We start from the raw sequence: 21934 nt of genomic DNA, 5'->3' as shown, positions 1-21934 counted from the left end.
CTCCCCATTTCCATTTTTTTTTTTATATCGGGGCATAAAAACACAGCCTATCTCTCTTGGAGAGATTAATCTTGGAAAGGAGCTTTGAGAGGGAAAGTGGGATGATTGCCGGCTCTTCTCTGGGAATTGGGTTTATGGTCCAGGGAAAAGCATACGGAAAAGCAGGGCTGCCAAGAGACCACGGCAACACAATAACCATTTAGCTTGTGCATATCTGCTCCTGTTTAACCCTTCACGCAACGGCTGATTGATCGGTTTATGTTACTTGCCATTTCTTTATCATTAGTTGTGAAATTGTGAATGAAAATTGTTTCTACAATTTTTCAAAGTGTACATTCTTAAAAATAAAGTGTTTTTATTGGCATCTATGGTTCCATGAGGAACCTTTAACATCCATGGGCCCTTTATATTGTACAAAAGAGTTCTTTATATTCGAAAAAAAAAGATATGATGCGATTTCAAGTTTTCCTTTCTCTTTGGAGTGTTACAAGCTGATTGTGCATAGATAAGATCCCTGAAGTTGCAAAGACTAAAGTCTCGAAAACCAAAGAGAGATTCTTTATTAAAGTTAAGACTCTGCCACGCCCCCCTAAAACGGCTTGTTCTAACACGCCCCCACATATCTACCTCACTATGTGGAAATATTTGCATAATGCCGCTCAAATGTGCACGCAAAGAAAGAAGGCGTGGTTTCAGTAACCGCAGTTAGTGTTGAAGCAGCCATGTCAGGGAGACGCTGTGTGTTTCTAGGCGAAAGCAAAAGCACTTTATTTGGCCTTCCGAAAGTAGATGCATTTAGGAATCTTTAAGATGACTTACAACAGAACAGCAATGCATTTTATGGACGACCGTTTCGTGAACCTAGGAGAGGAGGTAATTCTGACTTTGCTATGACAATCTGGCGCTTCTAAATCAGCTACTGTTTTGTTACTAGTTTAAGTATTTGCTATTGACTGTTCAAATGCGGAGTTTTGCGCATCATGTGTGTGTGTGTGAGTGAGTGAGAGAGAGAGAGAGAGACAGGGTCACATCACAGAGTCAGCTGTCTTAACTGTGGCTTGTGTAATGCAAACACATACCAGCTTCATCACTGTGTCTGTCACGCGACTCTCTTCCCCTTTCGGGCTCTGTATTTACATTTATTTTGAAAGATGAAGCTCGCGATTATAGTAAGGGGCGTTACATTTCCGACGAGCGCTTGCGGTGTTCGGCCAATCACAATGCACTGGGTCAGCTGGCCAATCAGAGCAGACTGCTCTTGTCGGAAGGAGGGACTTTGTAGGAAACGAAGCGTTTGAGAGAGGCGGGGCATAGAGGACCTACAATAATGTACAGTATTTGAAAAATAATGTGTTTTTGAACATTAAAGCATGTCAACATATTCTGTTACACCAAATACACCAAGTAATGATCTTTAAAAAAAGCATCATATGACCCCTTTAAATTATTAAAATGTTCCTTGTACTAAAAAAAAAATTATTTTAAGAACTGTTCACTGAAACATAGTTCTTCTACGGCAGTGCTCCTACAAACACCCTTTTGGAACCTTTGTTTTTTAAGAGTGTAATTTGACACAAAACTGTTTTCTCTCCTACTTTTCTTCTACACTTCAATACGGAGAGATTTGATATGTTATTATAAATGTGTGTTCTGTTCTCAGGAGTCCATAGAATTGTGCTGATTTAAAAGATTCATAAACATGAATCAAATACTCCAGAATAAACAAATCAGTGCTTTTGCATTACAAACAGAGAACTCCAGAATAAAACGGGGGACGAATGTTGTGTTTCTCTGCCCTGTGCGGAAGTACAGTGCGTGTGTGTGTGTGGGTGGATAAATGGGATCGCAAGTGCACATGTGCACAATATTTAATGGGAGGGTGTGGAGAAGAAAGAAAATGGGAAGAAAGGAAGGTGTTCGCTCGTGGCTGCTCAAAGTGGGGCTGCTAGCCTTGAGATGGACGGACAGGCCTGGTGGGTAAATGGAAAGAGAGATGGATAGAGGGAGAGAGCGAAGGAGACGGGTGGAGGTGTGGGCACGTAGCTTATTATTTCTCTCCTCATGTGTTCTCTTCTGTTCCCCTGCAGAACCACACACTGAGCCAGCACGCACAGTGAGACCGGGCCCCGCAGGACTCCCGGTTCAGCCTAGAACCCCGACCCAGGCCCGGTGGGGGAGGAACATTTCAACATCACAGCCAATCAAAGTGTCATTTGCTACTCACATGTAAAACTCTAACGATTCCGCCACCAGGCGCAGCTATTACGAACGGTGGGGAATGAATATTAATGGGATATGCTATTAAAAAAGAAAAGGAGAGGAAAAAAGGAGATGGAGAGAAAAAGGTATTCTACGTGCAGTATTTTTTATCGTCCCTTCTTCCTGGTTGTGTGTTCTTTATTTTCTCCCCGTTTGCTTTTTCGGTTTTTCTTGATTTTTTTTAGGACAAAAGATGTAAAAAAAAATGTTGGAAGGAAAAGACACCCTCTGCCTGATTTTAATCTCTAGAAATACATATCTTGTCCTCTGTTGCTTCATGTATCAAACTTCATATGTGCCAATTTTGTTCTTTTTCAATGCATATATTCTCAGCCCTTTTTATTTGTTGATTTATTTGTACCATTTATTTCTTGCAGTAAATAGGTACTTGTGCTGTGCTGTGATTGCTTGCCAGTCGTAATATTTTTCCTTTCTATTATTATTGTTATATATTTTCTTTTTTCTAATTACAGTAAAAAGACAAAAAAACATATAAAGAAAAAAAATCAAAAACATAATGGTTTTGATTGGATTTTCCAGTACATGGGCCTTATGGATGTTGTAAAAATGAATATCATTGATTTCAGTGCAACTGGATGATGTCTGCTTTTTAAATGTGAATTAACCAGATTGCAATAAACTAGTACAGTTGAAAATAAACAAATAAATAAATCATGAATAAAGGGAATCCGTGCATCTGAAGTGAGTGTTCTTTCAAAGCGCAGATAAAGCGTATTGAAGCAGCTGAACTCCTTAGAGTGGCTCTGTTCCCCTGATGCCGTGTGAGCTCTATTCTTCTTGTCATGCTTTCTATTTAACAATAAATATCTGTGAGCTACAGTAATGCTGCTCATAAAACAGAGATAATGTGCATTTAAAAAATGTATTGTGACCGTAATGAAAACTGTTGGATGGGTGTGAACACATGCTTAATGCAGGCTTAGTTTATTTTTACATTAAGAGATATCAATAAATAATAATGGAAATATTTGCAGTGGATATTATTATACATGTTAACGTGGTAACAACTTAACGAATGAATTTTATACACATTCAAGTCTATGATTCATCTGCAGGGGAGAACAGTGAGTCCATATTGCATCACAAATCATGATTCATGCTGCTTTCATAGTGTTTAACTCAGTGCAAGAGGATCTGAATCAAAAACTTGAGTCTTTGCCAATTATATATGGTGTTTTATAATATTGTGACATAAAATTAAAACATGAAATATACAGAAATCAGAATCAGCCACACTGTTGTCCAGAGTGGACAGAATAATGTGATATTCTGTGACCTGCTGACCCTGCAAAAATTCAATTCAACTGTAAAATATGACAGATCTGAAAGTCATGGGAAAATGGCAACTGTCATTGGTATAATGCATCAAATTTATTCATCAGATTCACAAGATTGTATCTTGCATAATGTGTATATATATATATATATATATATATATATATATATAATGCAGAACTATATATTATGCAAATTCCCATTTATTTAGCATTATGATTGCTGTAAGTAGGGAAAAACCCAACACTGATCATCAGATGATTTAATGCCTGTGACTCACTGAATAAGGGCAGAAACATCTTTTTAAAGTAGTGTTTCTTCTTTTACTAGTGCAGTTACTGCTTTAATTGCATCCATGTGTTTAAGCAGCTGGTTCGGCCGCTTAGTCTCATAACTTGAGCCGGACAGAAGGTCGGTGCTGTTCCCAGAAATCAGCCATCGGAACGCATCAATACACTACGGGCCTCTGAACCTGTCCGCTTGGGAACCAGGGTTCAGCACACCATCTGAGTAACTCCTAAATACTTGAAAACTAGAATGTGATTTTATGATTCATCCACAAATACCCAATACTACTGAAAGATGTGCTTAACTAGGTTACTGGTGTTTCAGTTGTACTGTACTTCACTGAACTGTTAGCCAATCAGTCAACCAATCTATCTGTGTGTCAGCAGGCATTGCCAATCTTCACAGCCTCAGAGGGTTTTACAGACCCCCACACAGACGCTCAGCATCCCAAGTACTCTCAATATGACAAGATAGATTTTCTCTAAAACACTTTATAATTACTTTCATTAAGAAAATTCACCAACATTACCACATTATATAATGCTTAACAGATCATTAGCTAGCAAGTAAAAAAATTATCTTCTCAATTACATGTAAGCATGTGTGTGTTGTATACAATTAATATTTTTTGAGATACCGTTATAAATGATATATTAGTGTTTTTATTTTTTATATTATATTATCGGACAAAACTATAATAATACTATAAAAAATGAATATACAGTGATATAATTTGTATTATTGTTTTGTATTATATTGTCTGTGAGTGTTGCAGTACCACATAATCAAACAGATTAACATAAACATGAGATACTATGATTATCTTATCTGTTTCGTATCAACAGGTAGTACAGTAGTCGTGTACTCAAACAATTTCGCTTCAAGACGCTTGTTTCCCTTATCAGCGTGTCAAAGTCTCATGATAGACTCGCATGAGCTGTTAGGGACCATCAATAAACCGCGCATTTTTGGACGATCATAACATTTAATGGACAATACCTATAAAAGCACACACAAACCAACCCGTTAGTAAACATTTAAAATATAATGTGGTTTTGTTAATTATAGTAATCATTCATTAACAGCCAGTGATTGTAACGATTGTTTCGCGTCACAAGACAAACATACATTTTACGACTGTCCCTAAGAACACTCCACACCAGAGAGCACAAGAAAAGTTTCCCCAAATATTCACTTTATTCATGCTATCGGGCAGTTTAAAGACCTGGCTCGGACGCCCTGTGGGGAACACTGTTTATCAACCATTTAGCTCATGAGATGAAACAAGGTAAATAATCATTATTACACATTTTTTTTTGTAGCGAAGTATCAGACAGGCAGTTCGTGCGTATTTTAGTTCCGGGTGTGTTTCACTAAAGTAGGAACCTCAGTGAGCTTACTAGGAAAGGTGTGTCATTCAGCGCTAAACCTAAACCCCTGTGTATTAGTTACTAAATGCACGATACAACGTAATTATTAATGCATTTTCTCTGAAAACTGGCCATCATAAGGGGCCATGGCTACGGCGTTACTGTCAGAGACGGAGATCAGGCAGCGGTCTATGGCAGAGGAGGATCCGAACGGGAACGAACACGGGGCGGCTGCGCGCAGCACCGTGCCTCGCTGGGGACCGCAGCATGCCGGGGCCCGACAGCTCGCCAAGCTTTACTCTCCGGGTAAGACAAGTATATCGCGTGTCATTAAACCGATCTGTGTTTATAGGAATCGTTTTTCTACTGTTTTACGCTGCAGCATCATCGGGCCACATTAAGGCCAGAAAAGCACACACACACACACACATACACAAAAGTTACGTGTAGCTTTGTGCAAAGAGGTCAGTTTGAGATCAATATGTGACAGCAGCGCATGAATGACGTCAACATAATATAATGAATATTGGTGCTTGTATAACATCCTCCTGAAAATGTAAGACTTACTATTAATGGGTTGCCTGTATTGTGTATTTGCTACTTCTTAAAGCTTGTAACACTGTGCGTTCACACCTATAGAAGTAAATGACATTAGAAATTGTACCTGTCAGAATTAAGTGATGAGAATCGTTTGCAACTCTTACAGGGACTGGTCACTCAAAATTGAGAATTCTGTCAATATTTTCTTTTTGACTTAATTTTTTCTTTCTTGGAACTCAAAAGAGATTTTGGACGGCCTGTCACTATTCAGTGCATCTTTTTCCATAAAGTGAAAGTCAATTGTGACATTTTGCCTTGAGTAAATGATGACATATTTGTTTTGGGTGAACCGTTTATGATTTGCTGTACAACTATTACATATTAATAGACTTGGAGAACTTTAAAAAGATCTTGTTTCATATTTAGTGCATAAGAATAATGGCTTTTTAAGTTGATTTTTTTTTTGATAAATGTGTATGTGTATACACATTGGAAATATTAGGGATTGCCTTTAACCCCCAACCCCACCATGCCATCCCCAACTAAAACAAGATTTAAGTTCCCTTCCACTGTCCTCTAGCAGCAGAAGCAGTCTCATGGTGTCATGGGACACTTGTAGATTGCAGCTGCAATTAAAACTACATCGATTTAACTCAAAATGCTATTAAGAATGATAATGACCACTCCATTTTCTTTGGCAATGCACCCAGCGCGTTAAGCATATGCTACCACCGGCACGTCCAGCATGTAAATTACTTGGCCATGTCGAGAATGTTTGAGAGAAGTTTTGTGAGGTTAATAAGATAATGTTGTAATGCTTCTCTCTGTGATTGGGGGGGGGGGGGATGGTGGGATTGTGGATGAGCTCAGTTGAGTTTAGTATCCACCAGCTGTGAAGTGCATGTCGGAGAGGCTTAACTGTGGGATTCTCAAGGAAAGTACGCTGGGATTGTTGTTTTGCTTGTGCTGTGGTTTGCATGCTGTTTGTAGTTGTAATTACCACACTTTCAAAGTTTATCGTCCATGACATACAGGATTGTGGTTGGGGGGGGAAATAATATTTCATAGTATTGCAATATTTTACCTCAAAATGCAAACCAATATTCTCACAAATATTCTATATTTTAGATATACACTACCTTTCAAAAGTTTTGGGTTGTTTAGGGTCACCAAGGCTGTATTTATTTGATCAAAAACCAGTAGAAACAGTAATATTATTACTATTTAAAATAACTGATTTTAAAGGAGAGGTCTAATGCTATTTCATGCATTCTGACTTATTTACACTGTTAAAGAGTTGGATTCTCATGCTAAACATGACCAAAGTTTCAAAAAACAAGTCGGGACGTATGACGGAGTATTTCTGTGCCAAAGACACTTCTTTTTTTGTTTGCATAATCACTAAAACAAAAACATTACCAATGATGTTCCTATTTTAAATGACAACTTGACTGACAACAGTTTAATAGCATGTTCAAATATCTAACGTAAATGTTCGAATAAAGCTTTGAAAAACTTTAACAAAAAAGTAAACCTCACATTTCAGCCTTTAAGTAAAGAAAAGTCAAAGATATGTCAAAATGATAATTGATTAATAAATGATTATATGTATTTTATCTGCTCCATAAATAATTCTGAATAACTTATATGAATTGCTTAAATGTGTAGAATCCACATAAGCTTGTTTTTCATCAACCGGTCAAAATTTACAGCAGGGCATGCAAATTCGGTCCGTTTTTGGCCAGACAGAAACTGCACACAAGCTGAATGTAAATATAAGTCTCTGTAAATCCACTCGCTGACAGCAGGTGGTGCTTATGGAAAAGCTGAATTAGAGCTGTTTCACTTAACCTCCGTGGAGAAAAGCAGTATTGTGATTAAGAACACTTCCTTTAGGTATTACATGGAGCGAAGATGAAAACAAAATGCCATCGAATTGTTTCTGAAGACAGTTAGAACCTTCAGAGGTACAATCATATAATTAATTCATTCATATATTCATTAGTATAATTCCCTTAGCACTCTTTTAAAACCTCCCAGCTTTTCCGCCCTGTTTTCACTCAAAATGAAACTACTCTGTGTGCTGTGCGCACGTGACACTGTTACTTAAAACTGTGCTTTATGCTGGACAGTATTTATTTATCGCGAGTTGTTCAAATTGCGGTAATCTAATACGGCTTTAATGATAATTAAAAGATGAAACGGTAATACTAACCGTGGGGAATTTTATCATGATTTATCATCAAATCGGTAATCGTTACATCCCTAGGCCCTGTATGACGTCATAAAGGGTAGAATTCCTTGTATGGGCACTTCTCTAGGAAGAGTGTGCACACACAGCAAACAGAGCGAGAGCAAGAGCAGCCCATCAACGTGCTTCTTTTGGGTAAGTTGTCGGCAGCACTGCACAGGACTTACTCGAGAAGGAATTGTCATTTTGTGTTTGACTACGAAATCAACAATGTCACCAAAGAAGTGTGTTTTTGGTTATGAGGGAAAGATAACCTTGTTCAGCTTCCCAAAGAACCCGGTGTTAAGGGAACAGGATGCAGTTTGTTTCTCTGGGGCAGCAATGGAGTAGTGCAAGTGTGTTTGTTTGTTCTCTGCATTTCGGTGCCGAAATGTTTTATAAACAAATTAAATAAAATGTAAGTCAATTAAGTTTTTGTTCATGTTGATGTCACATGTCACTGCTTGCAGACGATCGCTACGCAAAAGCTTTATGTGCTTGTGACTCTTTAGCTCCGCTCATGGCACGCCTCTAGGAGCTCGACTGTTTTCAGAGAGAAGCGTAAAGCTGTATCTGTCTTTTATAAATCTGATAAAACTAAAGACCCTTCGGAGATGTGAAGGATGCAATACTTCTCTGTAGGTACTCAAGATTAACATGAGATTGGCAGAAACTGTGTTATGTCCCCTTTAATATAATTGTATTTAATTCCTGTGGTGGCAGAGCTGAATTTTCAGCAGTCATTAATCCAGTTTTCATTGTCACATGATGGAATGAAATCATTCTAATATGCTCATTTGGTTCTCTAGAAATACTTCTTATTATTATCAAGGTTTTTCTTATTTCTTATCAAAACATTTTTCTGGTTAATATTTTTGTGGAAACTGTGGTAATTTTTACTTTCAGGATTCTATGATGAATAGAAAGCTCAAAAGAACAGCATTTATATAATTTTTTGTAACATTATAAATGTCTTTACTTTTGATCAATTTGGAATCCTTGCTGAGGAAAAGTATAAATATATATATATATATATATATATATATTATACCATAATTTAGGGCTAGTCTTTAAGCACCCTGAATTATTTCTGATTCCTATTTAAATTGAATTTGAATGGTGTTAAGATATAGAACCTCATTTTGAACATGAATGTAAGGAAATAGTACAATTAAAGTAAATTGAAATTCAAACATTTTTATGCAACAAACTGGAAAAGCAAGTTTGTTGAAATATTGTTTTGAAAAATTTGAAGGTTTATAGACCTTCAAGAGAAGAGAAATAGATAAATTGATTCTAATTAAGTGCGTGCTGTGGCCAATTTAATTTCAGTTCAGTGCATTTGAACAAAGACTTGGAATCTTAGATTTATTAGGTTTGTTTCTGAAGAAATTTAGAATTTGTGTATGTGACATTCACACCATCGAACGGTGCAGTGTGGTTTCAAAATGGTGATACCTCATGGCTTGCTTCTTGCAGGTATCGAACCATCAACCTTGTGGTTACCATTTCTAATGTTTAAGTACACCAAATCACCCCCAAAATGGTCTTGTCCACCTCAAGTCCTTGTATATTTACTTTAATTCGGTCCTTTATCCACAAAAAGTGCCATAGTCTTGGAATCCAATGGTTTGGTTACCGGAGAGACCCTTGACTTCTGATGGAATTCAGCTGGCATGAGCTGATGTTGAACTGCGGTCCGTCTAGAGAGGCCATGGAGAGCAGAGGGTTGAGCCACAGAATATAATGTCAAGGATGCTAAAAGCAGATGCTCCGGAGGCTTGTCTGAGGCTGGTTTGTGCTTGCGCGTGTCTGAGATGAGGTGAGCGGGAATGGCGTTTGGAAGTGTTGAGGCTTACTGGTGAAAAGGGATTGATGAGGCTTCAGTCTGCTCAATGAAGCCTCCGGCTCATTACTGTAACCCCAGGACAGCGAAACAGCTGGACGCCTCTCCCCGCCATATGTCTGCGTGTCATGCACCACTGACTGCTCTTTGTGCTTTTTATCCCACTTTACAGATTCGCCGCAAAGTAAACAGGATTTACAGGCTACTTTCTGTTTCCCCCATCGCCTCTGCCAGCCGCCATGCTCTGCTTACCGGGGCGCTTGCGGTGTGTGTGTGGGAGTGTGTGTTCAAGGAAAAAAAAGAAATCAATATAGTATTACGTTGCAAGATCTAGTTTCCTATGCAGTCAGCGATCTTGACTCCAATTGGTTTAGTCGCTCCTTATTTGTGGCAGGCTGATGTCTTGACTACAGAAAAGCTTGAACCATGCGGAAAGGTGAATGATACGGGGTGTAAATGGGTGGACGGCACTATAGACACGCTGACCTACAAGTGCAAACGTGATTTTAAGCTTATCAGCTGTCAAACACCTCTACATTTATTTATGGTAGCAATCCTGCAGATAAGCCAACAATGTGTCAACACTGCACACCAGGTGCGTTACTCTTCTTTGTGTCTGAATCCGTTTCGCCATAACAATCCACTCAGAGATACATTCCTGTTGCACACGCACCTTTATGTTTGAGAATGATTTTTATAATACATGAATAGATTCTTCCACCTGCAGACTTTGAAGCTAATGTGAAACTTTATGCAATTCAAGGGCACATATATCTTTTCTTTAATCTCTCTGCATGGAAACAGTTGTATTTCCAAGGCGCAGGGTTGATACAGTGAACGCTTTCGTCGATTAAATCATCACAGGTTTTGTCAACATTTTCAAGATTGTAAATTTGTACAATTTTGTAAACTGTAATTTTTCACACCACTCTATTATTGTTATATGATCCTTTTCAGATTAACCCAATGCTAAACAACGCGTAAAAACAAAAACTGTTTGAATGTTTGAATGAAAAAATGTGGTTGAATGTTTTATTTTGGCCAGATGGTCTCTTGCTGTCTAAGTGGCAAGTTCTGGGCCAGAATAAACTGCAGTATGTAGACCGTCAGCCAGTTGCAACAAACCCCTTAAGTTACAAAAAAATTGAGTGATAATATGTTTACAATTATAAGGTAATGAGGACAGGCCTTTTGCAAAGGCTACGTCTAGTCTGGCCTCTTGAAATCCAGCTGTTTTCCTTTTCTGTCACTTTATGTGGTGACCTCTTGCCCTAGATCAGTCTGAGGGCATCTGGTGGCCTTGGAGATGGAAATGTACTGAAGAAATTCACATTTGTGTCTTGAGGTGGCAGCTGCTATGTCCACCTTTAACCCTGTGATCTTAGGTTCACTCCCCTATCACTCTCTCGTTGATTATCTAGTCTCTGACTGACTCTGAATGCCGTCACTGTTTTATCTGTCCTTTTAAATGTAACTTCTGGATGTAGGGGAAGTGAAAATGGCTCTAATAAGCATTTGAAAACATTCTCAGGCATTTTTGAACTTTTTACCTGCTGCTTTACCTATGATTTTTTGGTGAACATATGACGTCAGTTCATACAGATGTGCTAGTAGAGTAACCACAGGTGTATTTCATAAAATCAAATATGAACATACACTACCACAAACGTTTGGGGTCAGTAAGATTTTCTTTTTTTTTTTAATAAAATTGTACTTCTATTCAGCAAGGATGCATCAGATTGATCCAAAGTGGCAGTAAATACATTTATGATGTTACAAAATATTTATTTTGAACTTTCTAGTCATCAAAGAATCCTGAAAAAATGTATCACTGTTTCCACAAAAATATTTAGCAGCACAACTCTTTCTAACATGCAGAGTGGGTTAGAAGTTTTTTTTGCGACCGCTACAGTAAAGTATATTTCTATTGTACCCGTTAGCTGTGTTAATAGTAAGCTAGCAACAGAGACACTGCAACATTTCCATGTAAGAAATAAAAGTTAGAAAAGAGCCTGAGCCAAAAGGAAGCAGTTGATCTTTCGGCTTGCTGCCTTGTTGGCAAATTCTCAGTTCTGTGGCGCAGGGCCAGGGGTGTGTGTTACAGCACAGAGAGGAGACTGGCCACGGAGTAGAATGAGACCGCAGACACGTCTGCTTGACACTGAACATAACCCTGCCTTCAGTTCCTCTGCACCGCACCACATACTGCACAACACATCCAAACACACCCACAATTCATCTTCCATCACTCTGATGAACACCACCTTGTACAGTACGAGTTTGTGCTTCTAATAGCTTGTAAATACATTGGTTAAATTTTAATCACTTTTTTAGAACGCATTATAAAAATATACCAATTAACTGTGCAATGAAAACTGAATGAGAAGACTGCCTTGACACTGAATTCCTGTAAGATGAACGAATGAATGAATATACACTATCATTCAAAAGTTTTAGTAATTTTTTTTAATAATACTTTTATTGAGCAATTATTTCAAAAGCATTAAAAATCTTACCACCTCAAACTTTTGAATGGTAGTGTATGACTAAAACAATTAAAAGATTCAGTCTTGAGTGGGTAGAATGTTGGTGTTTGATGATTTGAAAAACTGCAACAGAAATTGGATGAAATGATTTGTATTGTGGTGGTGAGTGACATCATTCCATGCACTTCTGATATGTTTTATGCTGTATTGGACTCTATTGACATTCCTATGAAGATTTTGTTACAGAAGCCAAAATATGAAACATACTGTATGTTCATATTCACCCTCATGCTTTTGCAAACTTGTTTGACTTTCTTCTGTGAAACACTTAAGGAAATGTTTAGCAGAACGTTCACACTTCTTTTTGCCATACAATTAAAGTATATGATGACTAGGGACTCCCAAGAAAGCACTATGACAAGACTTTTGCACTGTACTTAGTCTTCTTAAGCCATACAATTGTAGCTTTATCATAGACCAATGTTTCTCTCTCGGCCACAGCTCTGAAATTCCATTTGTGCATTTGAATATTCAAATATGGTTTATTGTGATCTTGACAGGCTACATCAGGGGTGTCCAAACTCAGTCCTGGAGGGCCACTGTCCTGCAGAGTTTAGCTCCAACCTGCCTCAAAACACCTGCCTGCAAGTTTTTAGTATGCCTAGTAAGACCTTGATTAGTTGGCGCTAATGGTGTTTAATTGGGTTTGGAGCTAAACTCTGCAGGACAGTGGCCATCCAGGACCGAGTTTGGACACCCCTGGACTACTTTAATGGTGCAAAACACTGCTCACAATTCACTTTCAGTGTATGGAAAAGGGAACCTTCACAGTCTGCAAAACATCTTTTGTGTTCCACAGAAGAAAGAAAATCCTACAGGTTTGAAAGAACAGGAATTAAGTTAATAATAGTTTTATGAGGGTGAAATGTGTTGAATCTTTGAGGTGATACATGACATTTATCTACTACTACAAAATAATTATTTCCAAGAAGTAGCAAAACAAAACTTTTCAGACTTTCCTGAGTCTCGGTTGTTAAATTACACTCTGGATCTTGCAGATTCTGTCCTCTCTTGTGGCAAACTGCAGACTCTAGCTAATGGTCTGCTCAGTCTGATGACCGCCGTTTTTCTTGCTAAAGCTGCTGGATGCAGCTTTCACTGATTTAGAGAGCCGGACACCTCTGGGTGCGCAGCTACTCTAATCTCATAGTCACTTTCTGACTGCAGAACTATTGCATTTCTAACTTGGTTCTTCTTGGAGTTCATTCACACCGGCCCAATCAAACACTTACAGTATAGTTGCTTAGCCATGTAATCTTATTAGCCCCGACCCACTGCCAGGCCAGCACTGCCCCCTGGCAGCACCAGAGCCCAATCTTTAATGCCTTTTCTTTTCTTTCTACATGTGCATTAGAGTCCCCTTACTCAGTAGAGTCTGACCTGCTGTATAATTTATCCTGCCTTCCCATCAAACTCCCACCAAATTGACCCCGTCATGCCTTCGGAGTGCTCTTGGCTCTCATACGCTGACCCTAGGGTCAAAAGGTCACAGGTTCAAGGTTCTGAACGACTAACTCATGGCCGTACATCTGAGCTGGTCTTGTGTCCCAGGCCGCAGCGGAATCAGGCAGTCGCTAGTGACGCAAAACATATAGTTTTGCTCTGGCTTTCACTGCGCCACTCTGTCCAGCTTGAACTGCACACCGGCAGCATAAACAAAAGCCAAGTGGGCTCTCGAGGGGAAAGTAGGAGAGAAGAAAAGAGAGGGAGACAGAGAGACAAGGAGGAGGGGAACCTGGCTACCTGCAACCTCTCCTGCTGGGCTTCTCAATTATACACGCACCAGGGCAGCTAAATGCATTAGGACCTCAGCTGTATACATGATACAAAATAGGATTCGCTCACTCACACACACAGACACACACAAGTACTTTTGGGATGGGGGGGGGGGTCAAATGCGGCAGGATGTTAACGCCGCATACAGAATTGTCTCTTTTGCATGCCTATACGCACATAGAAGCATGCCAGGGTGCCCAAATACACTTGGACTGGAACCACACAGACTGTTATTAATATTTGATTGAGTTCTCCATCAGCTTTCTGTGTGAATTCAGGTGGTTTGTGGCAGTTGGGGACAGGGTCAGTGGGTGAGCTGTATAATTACTATTATCTAAATTCCATTTCTGAACGTGGCCCTTGCCGCGCCGTCCTCAATCAGCGCTGTATTTAGTATGGAGTTCTCGGAGAAGTGGCTCCGCTGTGAATTTTCAATATTTAAAATCCACACTCTGCATTTTAATCCCTCTCTCCCTTATTAATGAATTTCAATCTAAAGGTCATAAACTTGGTTAAATCTTTGCGTTCCCGAGGTCAGCTGTTCGAATTCTAGTCCATACCGTAAAGGTGTGAGAAACATGACTTTCAGTTTACGGGATGACATGTTTTGTTCAATCTGTCTGTCCTGACTGATTGCATACAACCTCTCGCCGTGAACTTCAGCGCTCGTCACTCTGGAGATTTGGAGATATTAAAAGGTAGCGTGGGGTAGTGTGTGTGTGTGTGTGGGGGGGGGGGGGTCTCAGGGGTCGCTCTTTCCTAAGCCTGTCATCTGTGGCCCTTATCAGGGTCGGTCTGACTGGGTACACAGACAGAAATGCCTCAAAGTGTCTATCTATCTCTCTCTCTTTAAAAATAGGGGTAACCAGTAGGAATGGGGAAACGAGAACCAGCTCCTTTTTTAAGAATTTTTATTTTTTTCCTTTTAAATGATTTTGTTATATGACATCAAATAATGATATACTGTTCAAAGGTTTTTTTATTTTTGAAATGTCTTTAATGCACACCAATGCATTTATTGACGCATTTATTTGATCAAAAATACAGTAAAAACAGTAATATTGTGCTATTATAATTTAAAATAACTATTTTCTATTTTAATATCATTTATAATGTAATTTATTCCTGTGACGCAAGGCTGAATTTTCATCAGCTATTATTCCGGTCTTCAGTGTCACATGATCCTTAAGAAATAATTCCAACATGTTGATTTGGTGCTCAAAAAGCATTTCTTATTATTTTAGTGTTAAAATTTATTTTTTGGAAACCATGATACATTTTTTCCCCAAGATACTTTGATGAGGAAGTTAAAAAGATAGACCATTTATGTGAAATAGCATTTTTAACATTATAAATGTCAGTTTAATGCGTCCTTGCCTAATAAAAGTATTTATTTCCTAAAAAAAAAACATTATAGTGAGTGACCCTAAACGTATGAACGGTAGTGTATGTTTTCTGAACACTACTATGTGCAGAATCTGCAGTTCCACTGCAAAAGAAATGCTGCGCTTTTAGCTTGCGATCTAAACTGAGTGCAACAAGAAAAATTGTCATTGTGAAATCAAAGACAATAAATAGAATACTACTTTATATATATTTTTTCTTTGTACAGTCTGATTTGTAAACGGTAGTCAGTCATTTAATGAATTGGTCAGAAAGACTCACAAAACAGTCTCAAAAGGAATTTGCTTGAATCAATCTAATGCCTCACGTAATCTTTCCGAGTTGCTCACTGAACTACAAAACAGAAGGAATGTGAAGTATATTATTAAGATCAATTATTTGCATACTTAAAAGCAGTGCTTGAAGTGGAAAAAAAGAAGTGCCAGTACTCCCCCCCCCCCCCCCCCCTCCTCTCCCTCTCTCTCTATTACTTTATATTTATAATTTATATTCTATATTACAAATTCACAATGTATGTATAGTACCTAAATCAATAATAAAAGTTTTCAGTACAAATTAGCACAAGTCAAGCTGCGATACCAAACAGGACCACAGGGAGACGCCAAAGACCCCTAAATCGCCTGCCTACTATACGGATCCATTCAGAATCGCTAAATCGTTGACCACCGCATAATCAGCGTTCATTATAAAACACTCTTGCATTTAAGCCAAATACACGCTGAAAATAATAATTTTACTGACATCTGGATGTAAGTCACTATTCTTTCCGCAATCGCTGATGAAAATAGCCGTGTTTTTTTTCTGCATTAGGCTGTTTTGAACTTACTGTTTGAATTCGTTTACTGGATCCTTGGACTTTGCTGGAGCTTACCGGTTTAAAATGATGTGATCGCAAAAGCCTGCTTTCAATTTTAAGATGTTATTTTCGTTATAAAGTACTGATTCAAATTAGTAATCAATAATTAATTATTATTCTACTACTCTGCGCGCCTCCCCTGACATGCTCTCGCGCCCCACACACTCCGCTTGCATTCATTCACGTGATTGGTCGAGATGAGAAGTGATCTCGCCTGGGTAGTGTGATTTTATATAGTGTCCTTTCTAATCATATTATGGGATCATATAATCACCCAGACCCTGACACCTTTGCATTGAGTACCGGCAACATGTCAGAAGTGCCGGTACGCACAAAAAAGTGCAGGTACTCCAAAAGCTAAAATATAGAAGTACCGATGTGTACCGGCCCACTTCAAGCACTGCTTAAGTTCTAAAATAATTGTTAATCTTTAAGGATCTTTAAGGAATCTGAATCACAATTTTTACTTTTTTATGGTTCACATCCCTAGTAAAACTTTTGTCCCTAGTGGTGAACTTTTTTGTTCACCCAGTCCAATATGTTTTTGTCCCTCTTTTGTAACAAAAAAAACTGTCTATCAGTCCTCACATACTTGGCTGTTTAAAAAAAAAAAACAGAGTATTGTATGGCACAAAGTGTGTCTGGGTACATGTGTTAGCGTGTGCGTTCCCAGGTTGAGTTGTCCATTGAGAACAGATGAAAGCAACAAGGCCTGTGACTGATCCATTTGTCCTGATCAGGGGAATTCTACCTCCCTCTCTCTCACTTTCTTTCTCTTCCTCTCACCATGTATGACCCACTTTTCCTGTCTCTCCCTTCTTTCCCAAAGTCCCCTCTGAAGACAGGCCTACAGAGAGCTGGCAAGGGGACAATGTGTGTGTGCGTCTGTACCATTATGTATCCCGCTAAATATAATTGTGTGTGCTAATATGAGGTTCATTTTCCTGGCCAGCATTTGATGTTCCTAAATCAATACCATTTCCTTTTTGCCCACATGTAGATGCCCTTGGCATTGTTGGGGGGGGAGGTAAAGTGGGGTAGAGAATGACTCAGTCATGGCATGTTGGCAGGACTTTGTGGCGTGGCCGGCCCTCTGAAAGGCTGCTATTCTGAGTCTGTGAGTTGCTTTTTGTCTGCCTCTCCGGAGGAGGTGAGAGCCGTTCTTTCAGTGCCGTGGCTGCACTGAGAACAGAGGGGCCCACGCACCACCGCAGCCCCATCAGGAGTGCCCGCTGAAGAAAAGAGCCCTTTGTTCGTCGAGGATAGAGACCGAAAAAAAGTGGGGTAGAGAATGACTCAGTCATGGCATGTTGGCAGGACTTTGTGGCGTGGCCGGCCCTCTGAAAGGCTGCTATTCTGAGTCTGTGAGTTGCTTTTTGTCTGCCTCTCCGGAGGAGGTGAGAGCCGTTCTTTCAGTGCCGCGGCTGCACTGAGAACAGAGGGGCCCACGCACCACCGCAGCCCCATCAGGAGTGCCCGCTGAAGAAAAGAGCCCTTTGTTCGTCGAGGATAGAGAGCGAAAAAACACCCATCTCTCCGCAGCACAAACAACACATACTGTTCACATTCACTGACTTCTGCTAGCGTGACAGGTGATAAACTGCCACCACGCCCCCCGCACCCCACCCCTTTTCATCTGTACTCACCCTGACTCGGCATGGGATCTAAGCATCCTATCAGACGTCCCATCAGAGCTGTAAAAGTTTTTCTTTAATTTATTACAGGATTAGTTCATTCAAAAATGAAAACTGCCATTGTTTGTTAAGTCTTTGCAAAACTTGTTTGACTTTCAGAGGGACACAAAAGGGGACATTTCAATAATGTGTCAGGTTGCTCTTTTCCATGCAGTTCACCTATCGGTAAGCCCTGCCCCCCTTAGTTACTGTTGCGAACTCGGACAAACAAACGGAGTTGCTAACTGTCTTACAATGACAGCTGTCAGTGTGAAAACCTTGTCCCTATATCTTTTTGATACATTTTGGACACAGAAGGACCATCATTCAAGTGGGACATAAATATGCCATGGAGGGATATATAAAAGATTTTAAAATAAATGTTGTGGGTATTAATTTGGAAGCGAGGGTTTACAGATGACAATGCAAGCGGGAGAAGCCTCATGTTACATTCGTCACGATCGCAGACAACAACATCCCGGATCAACACAGAGACCGTGAAATGTAGACCTTTGTTTATGTGTTTTTGCCCTACACCGTACAAGATGCGAGAAGAGTCCGCTCTTAATGAGAGTATGACAACCAGAAAATGAAAGTTTTTGTCTTCATTGGGATTGGGGGTGAATGCTTAGGGACATTTAGCTTTGTTTTGTTTGGGTTTAGGAAATAGAATAAAATAAATTCCATTACCCATCCTCTCAGGATACCTGGAATCACTGTTACAAGTACCCCAGGCACATCGTTTTTCCATTTTTGAAGCATAAACCCCATAAAAACTATGCAAGCTTCGGATCTTCCAGTGTTTCTAGTTTTTTATAATCTAATTCTTACTATGTGTCAGTAAGTTGTTGTTATTTTAGCATGCGTGTTTGCCTCAGTGTTATTTTTTTAGGAGTACTGATGAACTAATGTACTTTGATTTGTATTAGTTATCTATTTTAGTTTTAGTTACAGTTGTAGTAATGTTGTCATTTTATTAGTTTTTTTATTATGTCTATAGGCTTTTTATTAAGTTTTACTTTTATTTATTTTGAGTTATTTCAGTACTTCAACATACAAAATGGAAATGAAATAATGAATATATATATTTTTTTATTTTATTTATTTTATTTTTTGTATTTATATACTGTATATGTACATGTATATGTGAGTACTTCAACATACAAAATGGAAATGAAATAATGAATATATATATATATATATATATTTTTTTTTTTTGTATTTATATACTGTATATGTACATGTATATGTGTGTGGCTGTTCATACACATGTAGTTGTTTTTTGGTGTTTGGCTTAGTGTTATGTTAGAATCATTATTATACTCATACCTTTTGTTCTTTTAATTGAAATTTTGAATTGTTTTTAGCTTTATTTTTTAGTTTTCATTTAAATGTTTTAGTTTTGAAATTTTGTTGTATGCATTTGTCATTTTTATTTATTTTATTTTCTTAAATGTGTGTGTATATATAGTATTTATAGAGTTTTAGCTTTTAGTTTTAATTACTTTTTCTTATTTGTGTATGTTTGAATTGTTTTTAGCTTTATTTTTTTGTTTTCATTTAAATGTTTTAGTTTTGAAATGTTGTTGTATGCATTTGTCATTTTTAATTTATTTTATTTTCTTAAATGTGTGTGTATATATAGTATTTATAGAGTTTTAGCTTTTAGTTTTAATTACTTTTTCTTATTTGTAAGTCGCTTTGAATAAAAGCGTCTGCTAAATGACTAAAAGTAAAGTAAAGTTTCTCTATGGCGCTGAAACCTACAGATGTCAGAGTTCCGCTCCCCGTGCAACTGATACTCGACTGCCATTGGCTCATCTGCATTAGAGGGGAGGGGCTTACCGATAGGTCAAGTACAGTGAATGAGGTGACGATTTTAAGCATTGAAATGATTCTAAATATCATAAGTGGTCTTAAGTGACTTGTGCACATATTTGTGTGATAAAAAGATTTAATTTAAGTAGCTGCAACCAGATTGTTGAATCTGTGAGCCTAACTTGAGAACTGAATCATTCTGATTCAAGACCAGTTTTGTGAACTGGATCAACAGATTTTAAAAGAGTCAGTTGATTCATTCACTACTCCTTTTATGAGCTAGCAGTACAGATATCCATATTTGTATTGGATAACGACTTAAATTTTGGTTTGTTCACCACACAATTCTATTGTATTTCTTCAGAAAACATGCATATTTTTTTATGACTTTTACTTTTAAAGGGATAGTGATGTTATTCCACACATGTATACCTTTTTTTTCTGTGGAACATAGAAGAAATTTTGAAGAATGCTGGTTACCAAACCATTTTGGTTCTTATTGACTTTCATTGTAATTTTAATCCATACAACAGACCTTATGCGTCAGAGAAACAAGTGCGCAGCCATCTTTAGAATTTTGTCTTTCAATGTACGTTTTTGCGGTTGCTCTATAGCAGTGGTCGCCAACCCGTCGATCGCGATCACTAATTAAAATACAAAGTAAAAGGCCTCAAATTTGAAGTACAATCTGGGATGTCCTTTTCTATCAATTCTTCAATAGGTAGATCTTGTCTTTCATAAAGGCCGAGGTCAGGGATCTTGGGCCTAAAAAGTTTGGTGACCACTGCTCTATAGCATCAGTTTTGAAGAGTAATTAGCTGGTAAAGTGGATTTACTTATTGTAGAGTTAACAAAAGTTATCATGTGCATTGTAATGTTTGAAGCGGATGTCGTAACAAATGACAGCAGACCGGAAAGGTTTTAAAATGAGCAGTTCATTAAAAAATTCATACAAGCTTACCTTCACACTGTGGGAATACAAACAAGACAATGAAGACAGAGCAGCACTGAAAAGGGGAGGAGCTACATAAGGTCTATAGAAGTCAGTGAGTGGGAACAAACTATCCCTTTAATAGTTTTTTTGTGTCATTTTTGGAGCCTTACAGTCCTATTCACTTGCTGTTATTATATTCACCTTTTGTTTTCAGCAGAAGAAAACAAGTAATACAGGTAGGAAATGGCATGAGGAAAAGTACATGATCATATTTGGGTGAATGATTCCTCTTAAACCAGCATTTTTTTTTATTTATAGAAGAAGTGTGACTTTGAACAAAATGGCTTGGACAGGAAAGATTCACTAGGTTTTTCACCTTAAGCTGTGCAACCGTGCTTACTTGCATCAGCAGGTGAAGCGCGGCAGAACTCGAGGATGGACGACGCCATATTACAGCCTGCCGCAGAAACTTGTGCACATTATGACAGAGCGAGAGAGCAAGAACGCCATTAGCATTCACGGACGTTGTTTGGCACTCCAGCCGCCCCTCTGCGTCGAATCAGGCGTCGTTGATTAATTTCAGCCTATTAGCACCTCCACCCATCCCAGGTTAATTCCCCACGCCAGCGAGCGGGAAAGGGGGCTGCGGGTGTGAGCGATGGTGCAGGGGGTTGCAGGGGAGCACGTTGTTGTCAGGACTGTATTAATGAGCGCGCCGCTCAGGTCCCGTGGACAGGGGGACGGTGTTCCTGGCTGCGCACGGCGACGGCGGCTCTGTCGAGGCCTGGCCTAGTTTCTGCCCTCACCGGGGAGCGCGAGGATCCAAGGACTGACGCTGATCACCTGACAGCGGCCCCACTGCTGCTAGAGAGTGTGTACGCACATGTCTGTGTGTGAGAAAGAAAAAAGACAGGAAAGAGAGGACGCAAGTGCTGGAGTGGGTAAAAGGTTTTATTTTTTTCTCAGTTTTCTGTCTCTGAATAATTTTGGAAGTTCTCAGAGATGGTGTTATGTGAAGTGTTGATCAGCGGTAGATATTTTCCCACTTTTTCTTCCCGTGATATTCTGTCAAAAGAACTGTAATATTGTTCCTCTGTA

General features: G+C 38.8%; 2 protein-coding genes across 8 annotated transcripts in view; both read left to right on the top strand.

The window, feature by feature from the left end:
* Positions 1 to 2947, top strand: part of LOC107583782 (zinc finger protein 423-like) — a 193112-nt gene extending 190165 nt beyond the window's left edge. For all 5 annotated transcript variants that reach the window (XM_016270096.1, XM_016270094.1, XM_016270092.1 and 2 more), the window contains one exon: positions 2088 to 2947. In XM_016270096.1, coding sequence (XP_016125582.1) covers positions 2088 to 2117 — 30 coding nt within the window. In that variant the 3' untranslated portion in view covers positions 2118 to 2947. The remainder of the gene's footprint in view (positions 1 to 2087) is intronic.
* Positions 2948 to 4983: 2036 nt separating this feature from the next.
* The window catches only part of LOC107583780 (transmembrane protein 189-like), a 30673-nt gene continuing 13722 nt past the window's right edge, over positions 4984 to 21934 (top strand). For 2 of the 3 annotated variants that reach the window (XR_001609070.1, XM_016270091.1), the window contains exons 1-2: positions 4984 to 5131; positions 5355 to 5519. Coding sequence is in view for 1 of the 3 variants with exons in the window: in XM_016270091.1 (XP_016125577.1) it covers positions 5122 to 5131; positions 5355 to 5519 (175 nt within the window). In the remaining 2 variants the exon portion in view is untranslated. Of the gene's footprint in view, positions 5132 to 5354; positions 5520 to 21459; positions 21778 to 21934 lie in introns of those variants that run through there. The other variant, XR_001609071.1, reaches the window with a different exon arrangement.

The sequence above is a fragment of the Sinocyclocheilus grahami genome, unplaced genomic scaffold, assembly GCF_001515645.1.
Source record: "Sinocyclocheilus grahami isolate Dianchi unplaced genomic scaffold, SAMN03320097.WGS_v1.1 scaffold55.1, whole genome shotgun sequence".
Lineage (NCBI taxonomy): Eukaryota > Metazoa > Chordata > Actinopteri > Cypriniformes > Cyprinidae > Sinocyclocheilus > Sinocyclocheilus grahami.
The sequence above is the reverse complement of the archived record's forward strand: the minus strand, read 5'-3'. Positions and strand labels throughout refer to the sequence as shown.